General features: G+C 43.1%; 1 protein-coding gene across 1 annotated transcript in view; it reads right to left on the reverse strand.

The window, feature by feature from the left end:
- Positions 1 to 5,664, reverse strand: part of VLDLR (very low density lipoprotein receptor) — a 15,306-nt gene extending 9,642 nt beyond the window's left edge. The window contains exons 1-2 of the mRNA XM_042825910.1: positions 5,529 to 5,664; positions 1,318 to 1,437 (exon numbers count right to left, since the gene is read on the reverse strand). Coding sequence (XP_042681844.1) covers positions 1,318 to 1,437; positions 5,529 to 5,664 — 256 coding nt within the window. The remainder of the gene's footprint in view (positions 1 to 1,317; positions 1,438 to 5,528) is intronic.
- Between the last annotated feature and the right edge of the window lie 9,171 nt (positions 5,665 to 14,835).

Consider the following 14,835-nt stretch of genomic DNA (forward strand, 5'->3'; position numbering starts at 1 on the left):
TACAGCTTGCAGTTTAGCTGATTCCTACTCAAGAAACAGGATACTAAGGATTTTTATAAAATAATGCATTTTTTCCTTAGAGATCAAAATGGGTTGCTGACCAGAAAAATAGTCCATGGGAATACTTAGGGTTAATATCAGTCCCTAAGTCATTAGTATTAAGCTGTTTTTGTGCTTCTTCCAGTTCACATTCCCACTGATATCAAAAAGCAAATAAGATTAAAAATGAAAGGTCTTATTTCACTGGAATTCCTCTGTACAAATTTTGATCTATTTCTAAATTACCAACACCACTGGAAATAAAAAGTTGGCCAGATTTGACATACATAAATTCTAATGCTTAATTTACACATTCAAGTCTAAAATTTAACCAGTAATTTCAAGGAAGTATGTCCAAAGTTATATAGCAACTCTGAAACATCCAAGCTGTGGGTTTTTTTTTTTTTTTTTTTTGTTTGTTTGTTTGTTTGTTTGTTTTTCCTTCCCCCCCCCACCAGCCTAACACCACCACTATTTGATACTTCCCAGAGAGTTATACAGCACACAGAAACACTTATACTCCCAAAAGCAGATACTGAAGGACTGCTAATGTTAAAGAAGAGTAGCTAGGTAGGTAGAAAAGCCATGATTTCATTTACACATGAGTTAAATTAAGGTCTGTTAACAGCTATTTTCAGATTTTAAACTTCATGCTCATTATCAAGGCATTTGATTTGTGGTGTCATTACAGAAGCCTGGTACTATGTAACCCAACTGCATGACTCAAGCAGACCAGCAGTCCAGCCACACCACTGCTGGATATGAAGTCTGTTCTGCCTTGTCTCTACGTATGTCTAGTCACCTGCCCTGGCCTTCATGTCAACAGAAACCATCAGGCTGGTAGCCAGAGCTAGAATCAGTGTTTACAAGAAATGCAGTAGAACCACTTTCACACATAACAGGACATCTAACCTTGCAATAGCCATCAGCTGCATACAAACGGCAACAAGCTTCTACTGTGTTTTCAAGCAAAAACTGAAAAACAGTGTTGCATTCTAGGCAATTGCCACCCCCAGCAAATAAAGTTTCAGTCATGAGACTTTGTCTCAATTCCAGAAGACTTCCAGGGACTAGGAAAATTCAGCTGCATCATACTGATACAGGACACCCAGATAGTCCCCCAGCTTTTCTATGCAATTCTTCCTCTACTCTGTATTAGAACTGTAAGAAATGCTCGTCAGAATAAACATCTCTCCAGTTACCCACCTTCTGCTGTTAACCCCTACTGCAAACTACTGTGTACAGCCACAAAGGGATTACTGCTGCTTGACTACTTACCACAAGCACTTTCATCACTGCCATCTGAACAGTCTTCATCACCATCACATTTCCAGAGTAAAGGAATACAGCGTCCATTACTACAGGGGAACTGGGATTCCTCACATTTTGTTTTTGCACCTTTAATGAAAAGAAAAGAACCTGAGCCCCTGTGCTACTTAGCACTATCTCCTTTGTTGCATCCCATACTCCATGAACAGATGTTTTCATGCTGATGCCAAGTTCTGAATTATTTTATTGTTGCCAACTTTGTGAATCACGACAGTAGAACCAGAAGTTTTCCTTCACTGTAAAACTGCAGAGATTAAGCAGTATAACAGTTTACCTGCCAGATGGTAGTAAATCAGTCTCAGTGTTCACAATATTGAGCTTTCATTTTTAAGACAGGGTCAAGTTTGCAAGGCAAAGGGATGCTCATGAGCAGGCTCCTGCTGCCTACAGCCTGTCTCTGCATTCTAAAAACCTCCACAGACTTTGATCAAGCTGCTTTTAAACATGAATAAATTTCAAACCGGACTGGCATTCCAGTACTCTGAAGCTAATGTATTACAATCCCAAGATGTTTGTAAAGGTGGCTTAGATATCAGCTCTATAACTGAACAACATTTTTTCATCATGTAAGTTACTTCAGTAATAGCCCCAAAGTTACAGAAATTACAATAATGAACAGAGATAGTTCCCACTATCTGACTGTTAACAGAGTCCCCATGAGCAAGGGTCCACAGAGGCATTCCTTGGTAGATGCAAAAGGAAGTGTGATGACATATCTGTATTTTTTCCTCATTATTAAAGCTAGGTCTAGCACAATGCTAAGAGAGCAAGACAATTTATCACTTCTTTCTGGAATTAAGTCTCTTGTCTGCAAACAGTTAAGCCTGATTATTAATATGCTTAAGTCAGGTACTCTTGTTGTGCATGATGCTTGAAGTGAACTCTCCAGAATATCTTCCATCCTGAAATGGTATGTCCCTGTCCCTCAAGGGAATATGCTTTGTCTTGAAGCGCTGCCACAACTGTCAGTGAAAGCAGCAGCATGCCTCTTTAGCAGAGAAGCCAGATCTGTTCCACATAATGCAAGTCTGTGAGTACATGCATAAGTTTTGGCTGCACATGTCTATGGCATGATGCAAAACTCCTGCTCCTCCTTGATCTACTGTAATGGTGGTGCTCCGTTTCGGCCTTCCACAGCTTTGATAGGGCATCTAATTTTAGCAGAACTCCACTTGCTATTTTATATCTTTGGTGTATGACATGCAATATGCAAGACAGTTTCCAAATGAAGGGAAGCCAATAAACTTTCTGACACCGATCCATTTCACATTATACTGCTAGCTGTCAAGCATTAGAAAACAGCAAGCACTGGACAGAGCATAAGCAAGAGAACAAGGGCAGTTTTGCTTGCCAACTGTATAATGTAAATTCATGCTGTAAGTAAACGATTTGAAATAGCAGCTTATTGAGCTCTGATGTTTCAGCAGTTTTACTGGTTGAGTGAAACACTGACAGAGTCAAGCTGTAACATTTTGTTTTGTGGGAATTGTTTAAGGAGTGTCAGGACAACTGAACATCAGCACATACACTGTTCACTTCCATCACTCCTTTCCAGGGTGGGAGTTGTACCAGCAGGCAGTTTCCAACACAAGGTTTTCAACATTAACACAGCTTGGTCAACAGCTGTCAAACAAGCAGCTTGCCTAGTAGTGCCAGAGGGGAGACTTCAGCCAGCTGAGCGTGTACAGAGGCCACAGCTATCAGCTTGCTATCAGTTGGCATCACCCTACTGTCCAATTGCTGCTAACAGAAGTAGACATCTGCTCGCCTGGTCACACAGCATTCTAGTTATTTCTGTATTATTAGCTAAAACACAAAGTGACTGACTCCTGCTAGTTTTGAGACGTTCTTACCCAGGCTTTCGGAGTGGGAACAGCCAACCATTCCCAAAATAGCACGCCAGAGCACTATTAGACTAAGCCTGCCACTCAGGGGATCCCAAAATAACTCCCACAGCCTTTAGTTATGCTATTTCAAGCTAGAATAACTTAGTAAAGGCTTGCACAGTATATTGTAACTTACAGTGTAACACCACTTTGACCAAAAAAACATCAGGGAAACACTCCACAAAGCTAAATGGAACAGGAGCTGAGCTGGGAGTTAAAGCTATAACTTTACAATCACTGCAAGGAGTCATCCCAAAGAGGTGCCATTTCTCTTGCAGCTGACATACCAAAGCAACTACTTTTGTCAGCCTGTGAACAAATAAGGAATTACTAGCCAAACACTCACCCACCAAGGTTATCATCTGTTGCTACTCCTTTAAGATAGCTCTCAAGCTCTGAAGGCCACACTCAGCAAGTTCCAGCTGATCACCACCTTCAGTCCCATCCTTCACTAAGCACAGTTCTGCAATGCCAGGCAGACATTTAAGCAAGATGCTACCACTCTAATCCACCATTCTTTGAAACAGCCTCATAGCTCAGCTGCTGCTTCTGTCGCTAGCCATCTAGTGATTTTCAGCTTGATATCAAACAACCATTAATTCAAAAGCTGTTCTGCATGTGCTGGTCATACATCAGAACCTTTCATCCTCTTTAGAATAAGTCTTGGGTGGAAGAGGAAGACAAGTAACTACAAGTTACTTGTAGGCTAAGTGTCAGAAATATCACTGTACTGTTTCCCAGGTTACCCACTTCTGAGGAACGAACTTACAAGCAGGATGAAGGATCAGTTACCATTTCCAACTAAGTTAACACATCCAAAGCTTTTTCTCTTAGCTCTGCCTTAACCATTTGTCTCCACTCCTTAAGCAGATTGTCAGTTTACTTCTCTGAGGCCAGCCAGACATGTGACAGTTGTGTGCTGTCATATGACACCAACTACCAGAAAAGCTTGCAATCCTGATTGGGAAACCCACACACAGAGGAACAAGCAGAGCTGCTTTGGGAGGCCACCACCTCAAACTGAATGAAGAAACTCAGAGGACTAGAGCTGCCTGCAATGCCTGACTCCTCATAAGATTTCTAACTACCACGCACCAGTGGTCTCAGTGCCAGCAAGCTCCAACCTTCGTGTTACAGCTGCATAACCAAAGGGCCTGTGTCTACTGTAGAGAAGGCATGGAAGCAGTCTACAGATCAGGAAATGGAGGCATGGTCTGAGCACAGACTTCTTTCTCAGTTACGGTAGGAGAACTAGGAGGCAGCCTCCTGGCAGGGTCCTACCCAGCAAACCCCATGTCTAAACTGCAGCACACTGCTGGGGCTACAAAGCCTAACTCTCTATAAGCATGTGTTGAGAACACAACCAAAGCCAAACACTTCAGTGCACTTCAGAGCGCTGGTCAGATTACAGCACACTGCTCCCAGGCCATCAGCTCAAATGCAGTACAACAACACACAGCAATTGCCCACCACCCCCCTAGGAGAGCAGCTCGTCTCCCGGAGAAAGAGAGAAGTCCGTTCACTGATTACCCCTCCAGTCAAAGGGAAAATGATTTTAATTGACCATGCAACTAGCTTAACGTTCAAGTTCCATTGCTGCAGAGGTAACCACATCGACACCGGCAACAACCACCTTCTGAGCTACCTGTGACGGCCCGCTTCGCGAGGGCTTCAGCGCGGTAAGACTCAACCTCGCCGCCAGGTGGAGATCCCCCATGGTGGTTACGGCTGGCCCGAAGGAGCCACGCCAGCGCCGCTGGATGCCACCAAGCCGAAGTTGCAGAGTAGTTTGACAACCCCTCCGGCACGGTGGGCCGTCCCGGAGCTGCGCTCCTCGCAGCCCAGCGTAGAGACCCTCCCTCACCGCCAGGCATCGCCAAAACTCCCGCAGCAGCGGCGGCACCGCGGCGCTCCCGGCAGAGCCGCTCCGGGGCGGGGAGGGGCGAGCCGGCCGCGGGCTCGGGCCCACCCGCAGCGCCCCATGCGTGCTCTGTCCGCCCGTGGAAGCGGTGCCTCGCGGCGAAGAGTGGTGATGGTAGGCAGAGCCCGGAGGCCCCGCGCGCTTCCCCTCCTCTCCGCGGAGCCCCAATCCCCCCCGCACAAAAGAAAAAGCACACCCCAACCAGACAAGGCGCACACACACACACACACACACACACACAGCCAGCACAGCCGGACGACCCACGAAAACAACCGAGAGAGGTGAAAGGGAAGAAGCGATCGCGGGGAGTGGCGGGAGCACCCCGGCGGTGCGCGCCCCAGCTCCGTACTCACCGTCGGTGGCAGTCAGCAGGCAGCCGAGGGCGAGCAGCAGGCAGAGCGCACCGCAGCGAGGGAGCGCCCACCGCCGCGCCCCACACCCGCCGCCGGCCACCGCGCTCCGATCTCCACGCTGCCGGCTCGACCGCATCGCCGCGCCGAGGGGACGGAGAGAGGGAGGGAGGAGAGGCGGGGAGGGCGGGCGTGCAGACGCCGCGGTCAGAAAAGCGACGAGGAAAGGAGGGCGCCGGGGACATGCACGGGGGGAGGGTGTCCCCGCGGCGCTCTTATACCAGCTGCCCGGCCGCCCTGCGCGGCCGTGGTGACTCACGGCGCCGCGCCGGGCCCCGGTTGGCTCGCCAGCGCCGCCCGCCCCCGCTTCCTCCTCCGCGGCACCTGCGGCCGCTCTGGCGTGCCCGCACACCGGCTCGGATCGGCGCGGTGAGTGGCGGCGCGGTGTGTGCCGCGGGCTGAGCTTCCCCTTCTTCCTGGCCTTCCTCCCGCGGCCGGAGGCGCGCGGCCCCGCTGCCAGCCCCTGCGCGTGTCCGGCGGTCGGGGCAGCCCCGGTGGGAGCGGCTGTGCCGGGCAGCAGCTTGCGCCGGCTTTGTTCCCGCACGCGCCGATCCCGCGCCCCGCCGCGGGGAGGGGGTGTTGCTGGGCCCTCCGCGCTGGGCAGCACCGCGAGGCGTGCCGGAACACGCGCCGAGGGATGGCTGTTGCCAAAAGAGCGTTTGTTGAGTTCGGTGTCCCTTCGCCGCGTGCTCCCCTGCGTGTTTCCTCCCTCCCGCAGCAGAAGTTGGCTTAAACGAAGCGGGCGCTGCTTTTTGAGGAGGAAAATCGCTACTTCTGCATTCTGAAATCAGAGATTGTAGTTAGTAATTGCACGAAATGGTATGCCAAAGTCGTGTGTATTACAAGCTTACCCTTATATTTTAAGGAGAATTGGTGGTTTTGTTCTGCACGTGTAACCTTTTGAACATCCAGTTATATCTTGGTGAATGAAAAAAAGGATGGATCCTTAAAAAGCAAATGTGATTTTGTCTGCGGCGCTATTAAAATTTACAACTGAGTTCTAGTGATTCTGTATCATATTTACTTTTTTTGTATTTCATGTTAATAGCGTGTTCTATGCTCTTAATATCTTGGTGGAAATGCAAGCTTCAGCGAGATTCTTCATCCAAAAACAATTAAGGAGCAGGGTGTGCTTTCATTCCTTGGAAGTGAAATTTTGAATTAAACTGACAGTAGTGTAAGTTAGTTGTTGGTCACTTTCAATTATGGAATGATTCTTGGAATGAAGCACTGTTTGCTGTTCCATGCTGCTGAAATGCCATAACATGTTTCTTTATGTGTTGTTTGCAGATGGAGCCCTACTTGAGTCATATCCAGTTGTGTCGTGATTCCACTGGAGCCAAATCACACCACTGCATTAATGACTTTGGAGTGGATTATCTCGCACTGGCATGTAACTAATGATCATCCAGGCCATCCAAATGGGCAAATGGTTGATGTTGCAGAGACTTATTAAAAAAGGGAAAAATTTAATTTCATGTAAATGGAGTACATCTGGAAATTGTATTTCTAATGTGTAGATAAATGCGAAGAGAGCACTTCCTTTTGTTTACCTTCCTACAGCCCTTCCTCATCCTGGCCTCAGGGGCAGGGTGGAAAAGGCTCTGCTTTCTCATTCTGCTTTGGATGTGGCATTGGCTGCTACAGCCATGTCCTTGCAAACATATGCTGCTTCCAACAAGAAAAATGTATTAAGTACAAGCGGGTTGACTGGGGTCCTCAAGAAGATGGCTTAGTTTAAGCGGTACTCTGAAAACATAGTTCTCTTTGCAGAACTTCTGCATGACAAATTGCCTTCAGTCGAGTGCTCACCGTTGCATGATCTGCTGTACTCTAGTCTGAACTTCATTTTCACAAATGGTCTGTTACCATTACAGAAATATTTCATGAGCTGAGTGAAGCAACACACAGCAAGACCCCAGTTCCACAGCAGTACACAATCAGATATAACTTAGTTTATACTAATGGATGATGGTCTTTCTTATTTGTCTATGGGAGGTATAGATTCACTTGAAGGGAGAAGAGTGTCCCCTGCATTATCCACCCCTTTCTACATCTAACCATTTGGACTTCTAGAGCAGAAATTATGGTAAATACTTTTTTTTTTTTTTTTTTAATGTTTCAATTAAGTTAAGATGTGCTTGAGTCTGAACATTTGGTGTTATCTCCAGAAGAGGATCTTGGACTGAAGAGGTCTCTCCCTTCCTTAGCATTCTCACAGAATACCTGCCTGTTTTAGGAGGGGCATGGAGATAGCCACCCTTTATATAGTGACCTCTGTGCCTTGGGAGCCAGGAATGTCTGCATGGAGGTTCTGTGCCTTGACACAGCTGTAGCCTTGCATAGGCAGTGTGGGGGGGAAAGGGTCTGTGGTGCATTCTGTGAGCAATGTGTGGCTTTGGCTACTCATGAGTACTCAAGCCCAGATAGATCTATACAAGAGAAGCAGAATAAAACAGTTTCGATTGTGAATACACACTCCTGTGAGAAAAGCAACCCTTCTCTACTGATAATGGAAGGGTAAAGCATCCAGGGGAGCCTGAAGTTCAGTAAGGGTGCCAAAGCTTGCAGGGAGTGTGAGATGGCTTTTTTAGTACTGAGACCTTTCATCATCTGCCTGAGAAATGCATAAGCATTGCTTTGTTTCTGTGTGTCGCTCTGAGTCTCTTTCAGTTCTTGCTGCATCTGTTTGAGTGGAACTTCTTCAGCTACCAAGAGATCAGGCAGCCAAAGGTGCAAGGTGGGTGAAAAAATGGGAGCACAGGATGGCATTGAGATAGAGAGCTGGCATTGCCACGTTGTTCTTAAAGGTCCTGTAGCCAAGAGCAGTCTCAGAGTGCTCCCCTTGCTCACGTAACCTGCTGCTACTGGTCTGTCAGCTGTTACTCACATTACTATGTATCTGCTATGATGTTATTAATTGTGCACTATAAATACACATGATGTGCAGAGCACAGGGCTAATGTTTCCAAAAGCTTTTAGGCATTATCCAGGGCTAACATCCAGACTGTTTGAGAGACCAGAGAAAAGCATTCAGAAAATTTATTTCTAGCTGTGGCTTCTGCATAACTGAGCAGGCATATTCAGTGGGCTTCACCAGATAGGAAATTTTTTGTCACAGGTGTCATCATTTGGGATGAGAGGACCTGCTGTCTTTGTGGGGTATTCTACAAATGATCTGTTCATACGTGCAGGGAACTGTAAAGAGTCAAGTGGTACTTGGTATTGAATTTTATAAATAACAGTTTTATAGTTGCTCATTCTTTTAGACAGTTCCTCACATCTCCATTTTGTTCCATGCACTATTACTGGCAAACATTTTTGAATATTTGGTGATGCCCCTTTGAAAAAAAATCTGGAAAAGATTGCCAAGAAGCTTTGTGAACCAGCCAGGCATTGCCTTTGCCTTGGAAAGTGACCCTAGTAAGTGGAAATGGCATCACGTTAACTTACCTTTTGGGAATTCTGATGGATATAAGGACCTAGAGACTTTACAACATCAGTTCACCTGAAAATGCCTTTGGACTTAGAATAGGCCTGGATTCTTTGGGATAGTTGGCTGTTTTTATTGTGGAGTGTAAAATCAAAAGTCTCCCTTCCAAATGAGTTCCTGAAGCACTGGGATTACTAGTTCACCCTCAGGTCTTAAATCAATGAGACTTTTGCCTCCAGTTCCTTTGGTGAAGGACACAAAATGAGAATATGTCTGCAGCAGTAACTTAATGTAATAAAGGAAAAGAAAGCCTCACAGGGAGAGAAAGTAACAGTATCATGGGCTAGCTAGCATCCTGCCATAGGATTGCTTGCAAAAATACTGTCTTCAGAAATATGCTGCTATCAAAGATATCACTTGCTCATAAGATCGTTGTATGCCTAAACTGACAGTAATCGAAGGAGCTGTTCTTGTGTTTTTGAAGTGCAGAGCCAGGATCTATATAACTAACCTTAGTGGAGCTGTACACAGCCTAATAGAGACAGAATGCATCCTTTAGTAATAATATAGAATAAGTGTGTGCATGAATCCCTCTGTCCCACATCATTTCATACCTGTGTCTGAGGGAGAAATTGGCCTTTTTTTTGTTTTTGTTTTTGTGTTATTGTTACAAGGTTTCTCAGCAAATTATATGGAAGCCTTTATCACTGTTAAAAATGCTACTCAGGTCTGTGTTGTGTGTTTTCTGTGCAGCTTGAGAAAATATAGTGATAATAACAAAATTTTGCACTTACAATACCCTGTTCCTGTGTTGTTCTTTGGACACCTAACAAGTAGGAACATAAGACTCACAAGCATATTCCCCTACCCATGACATTAACATCATCTGAGATATAAAGATGAGGCATACAACTGATGTGTTGCTCTTCATTTTAGTACAACTTCTTTACAGTACTTTGCTATCAAAGGGGGTACAAGAAACTTGGGAGTATGTTAGGATATTCTTGTCCCTGTTGGATGCATTCTTCAATACTGGATACAATCTTTGGCCATCATGAAGTGAAATTTCCTGATTTCTTTGAGGACATTTTTTTTTTCCTGTGCTGTGGATTACCCATTTTCCCTATGCAGGGTTTTTTCTTCCTGTAGCATGTGTAATATGAACAACAACACATTTTATTTAGTATTACAGTATTGGAGGATGTCAAAGCAGTTAAAGCGCTAATGTGCTTTGCACATTTTTTACAAAAAATGTCACCTGTTGGATCCAAAATTTCCTTTTTTTTTTTTTTTTTTCTTCCCTTCCCACTAGAAACTGGTAACATCTCAATTATGGTGAGAAAAGGGGATGAGTGGCTTCAAAATACAGCCCAGCTCATTTGGCAGCTGTGTCAGTACTTGAAGTTTTTATATTTATCTTTGGAAATAAGATATTCTTTCCTAATTCCCTCCTGTGACATGCAGTGTAGATTCCAGTAATAAGCTAGATAGCTGATACCTCAATATTTATTTTCAATATGCATAAGTTGCTCTGAAGGCTATGCTTCCTATTTATTTCTGTGGACACTACAATGAAGAGTACAAAATGACACTAGTAGAGCAAATTCTCAGCTACAAATCAGTTTTTCAACACTCACCACTATGAGCTGTGCGTTTTCATCAGCTGTGAACAAGAGCCTGCACACTGCTCTTGTAACAATCTGCACCAGCAGAAGTGACCCACAGCTGCCGCTCCTGAAATGCGCCACCCACCGCCTCACTGCTCAGCAAGCATCAGTGAATGTCAGTAGGTGCCACTTTTTTTTCTGCACTGAGAGACTCAGCAACCCGTCTTTGCTTCATCCACACTTCCATCTCAGGCGCCGTTTTGTCAGAGTGCCCCTGTGCTGCCTCCTGTCACGTGGCAACAACGTGCAATGAGACACTGGTGGGAATGTTCAACCTCTGCTGCCGTATCACCAATGTTTGCCTCTGACATAGTGGACCAACATTATAAAATAGGAACTGAGCTATATTCTGGGGAGTTTTTCCTTTGATACCTGCTTCTATTAATAAAAGCGTTCACTACAATTCATCCAGAAGTAAATATTTGTAAAGCTTTCTGGTGGAAAATAAAGAGGAATTTTAATTTTGTTTGCATTTTCTTCATGTGTGCTCATGAGTAATAGTGATTTTGTGGCAGTACACACACATCTAATATCTGTGTTCCAAAATTGTGTTTGGCGTGGCAGGATATTAAAACTTGGGTTCTTTGGAAAGGATGGAAAATGGTGGTGTATATTAAAAATAATGAACAGAATTGATTTATATTTCAGTTTTGTTGTGCCTGTAGAGTATAGAAAGTATGATAAGGAATAGAAAAAAAATGTTACTGAAGAGTTTGCAATGGACCACTGTGTTCTTGAATACTAACAGAGAAGTTTCTTAATTGGATAATGAGGTGATTAGGGTATAACTGCAGATACATGAAATGTTATATTCCCTTAACACATAACCATGAACAGATAACCTGTAACATTCTGGAGTCATTCAAATTTGTAGAATAATGTGGAAAAGATTACAGTCTGAACATTGAAAATTCCCAACAGGTCTTTATCTGAACAAACGGTAGCAAATGTGAAAGAGAATTGTTCCTCTGCAGAAGGGCAAGCAGCGGAGGGAGTTCTCTGTGTGGTCAGATAGGCACTGCTTGGCAGTGGAAAAGGAGTAAACTAAGGACATGGATAGTGAGACACAGTGGGCTCATCAGTTATTCAAAGTGACAGTGGGCTGTGTCTTCCATGTCCCATGGTTGCTGCAAAAATTATCTGTTGACACACTGTGTGTTTCCTACTCATACTTTAAATGCAAATTTCATTTCTTATCCCTAAGGGTGTTGTAAACTCTTGCCATTTTTATTGACTAGCTCTTTCTCTTCCCCTTATGTTTGAGTTTCATGGTCTTTTTTTGGATACCATCATCTGAGAGGGGGTGGGGTATTTGACAGGAAAGTGGTCAAATTTTCTGATGCAGGTGGTGTTTTGCAAGAAGTGGTGGACAGATTTACAAACTGAGGAAGTGCAGTATAATAGCACTTCCTTTAAATTACAAATTACACTGAAGTTTGTCACCACTGGTGTCTTTGAATTTATATACAAGATATTATTGTTCTACGTGTTGAAAAATTGTTTGATTCTGCTTACAAGGGAATTGCTCCTGTGAAATGAAATGATGCCATGAAATCCTGATTCTCTGTCTTTTTAGAGAATATAATGTAAATCAGTCTTTTTATCGGAATTGAATGGACTCTCGTTCTGCTGATTGAAATTCTGTTTTCTTGAGTCTGGGCTATTTTAGGACATACCTGGACAGGGTAGCTGTAAATATGTTTTATTCTTGTAAAGTCAATTATTCCCTTGTTGCAAATGTTTTCAAAAGGGGAAGCATCTGATTATAATATTAGGCAGAAAGCTAGGAGGGAAGGTTAAGTCTAGTCTGGTGCCATGCTGTGTAAGTCCTAAGGAAGCCATAAATTGATTGTGTATCATGTTACAGTCCTTCCCAGGATTGTTTGGTGGCAGAGGATTCCCTGATTATTATTTTATTCCTACTTATTTCCCCAGTGAAATTTACTGTAAATTTTGTCAAGGTTTACCTGAATGTCTTGCTCCTGGGATACCTAATTATTTCCTATTTTTACATAAAATTAATTTCTGATCATTTTGTTTTTAATTCTTCTGTTACTTGATATCCTCATCTCCATGCTCTCATTCCTCTTCTCTCTAAACTAATCTAGAAGAACTCTGAGGCACTCTATTGGTGATAGGCAGTACCTGTCACCAGTGGAATGCCAGGTGATAGATCATCAGCCTGTCTCCCAGCTTGAGTCCAACTTTCTCAAGACTGACAAAACAGAAAAATAGATGGTGTTGAAGGGTGTATACAGTTCCAGAGAGGCTCTCATTCCAGCCCTTTAATGTTGATGTTAGAACTCTCTTAGACAGAAATACCTTGACTCTGCCTCTTTTCCAGATTCATTTGATAGTTCCATAGTCTCTGTTTTTGGTATTCACCTCACCTCCGCATTTAAAGTGCAAGACATGGAAACTTACCCATTAACTGAATAATCAAAGGAGGGAAGTGACTTCTGCATGGCAATTCATAGATTTTTAGACATTTTCTGCCTTTCAGTTTGCATTTCAGTTTGTTTTTCTATTATGTGCATTATTCAACTTTGAGTCCTTAATTTTATTATCCACTTTCTAATTTCTGTGGCTACATTGTTGGTGATATTAAATAAATCAGTCTGATGGCTGATCACAGATTCTTAGTAACCTTTACAACCGAATATATGTTCTTTGCAAGGTGTACATTCCAATCTGACATCTCTTGTACAGAATTACCAGGATTTTCTTAACTAATAGTTTCTTTTGTAGGGTAATCAAATGGTTTGCTGGGTTCTGTATGGACCAAGTCTAAATATTTTACTGAAAAAATCAGGCTGCTTATGGAAAAATGGACTCAGGTGAGCTGGACACAATCCAATTCCGATAAATCCACATTGTGTTTTCTCCCATTTCCCAAACATATTCAGTTTGTTATTTTCCATTTTGTATTAAAACCTTGTATGCTACTGAACTCAAACATTAGATTTCACTGAGAAGTTCTAGTAATAGTTCCTCTTTCTTCCTTAAATAGAATGTTTGTTTTGTTCTCCTGTAGTATGTGTCCTAGGACAGAGGCTGTCTACTCCACTGCAAGACCTGCAGAGTTTCTGTTCTGCTTCATTTTGGTGATTCCTGTTCTTCCATTAGCCATACTATCTTTGACTGTATAGTCATTATTTCTGTTGAAAAATGTGACCAAGTATTAATGTAGTGATAGAGTTACACTTACAGAATCTTTAATTTTGGTATTATAAGCAACACATACATAACATGTTTTCATTTTTATTTATTAGCATATCTGATGAGCGTTTGAAGTAATTCCAAACTCTTTAAAACCCACAGTTCTCTTAGTTTTTCAATATTTAATGTTTTACAATGGAAAAATTAATTCTATGTATCATTTTATTTGTGTTTAAGTGAATCAGTTTATGGACATGCAGGTCAGATCTCATCTTCATTTCTGAGCTGAAAAAGTTGATGGAAAAGAAACCTAAAGCTGAACCATAGCAGTATGGGTTATGCTGCTTGACAAGAAATTTACCATCAATCAAATCCAGAAATTGTCAGGATTAACAACTGTCACTAGTACTTGTTCTCTGTGTAGAAGTTTAACTCTTCGCTAATAACATGCTGTCCTGACACATCTTTCTCATTTGTAACGCTGCAGGGCTGTCCCTATCTGCTGGCTCCAGGAGAGCCCTCTTTTTCCAGGCTTATTTTGATTGAATCAGGTTTGTTTTCCCCATCTTTTCCACTGTAGTCTATCACGTCATTAATATGCAAGATTACTATACTATTATAACCACTGTCTCTACTTGAGCACTTTAAAATGTAAGCCCATGCCCTTTTAAAGCTGTGTTTTTGCAATGCTATTATGTTACTGTTTCTCTTTGGAGATATGTTTTGTCCCAGTCTCTGTAGTCGGTCATTTCAGCACCAACACAATGTAGTGTCTTCCGATACAGAAAGATGAATCTTATTTGCATATAATGAATGATTCCTAGGATTTCACAACTGCAAAATCTGTTCGTTTGTTTGTTTGTTTCTTAAAAAATGTAGTGGTGAAGATGCTGAGCAAGCAGCTCAGGAGACCTAGGTTCAATTTATGGCCTGACTCTTTAAAAGTCTTTTCAAATATTATTTGGGCAGTTCCCTCTTTCTATCCCTTTTT

This window comes from Centrocercus urophasianus, unplaced genomic scaffold (genome assembly GCF_019232065.1).
Source record: "Centrocercus urophasianus isolate 14NV4802_14NV808 unplaced genomic scaffold, USGS_Curo_1.0 seq_25, whole genome shotgun sequence".
NCBI classification, from domain to species: domain Eukaryota; kingdom Metazoa; phylum Chordata; class Aves; order Galliformes; family Phasianidae; genus Centrocercus; species Centrocercus urophasianus.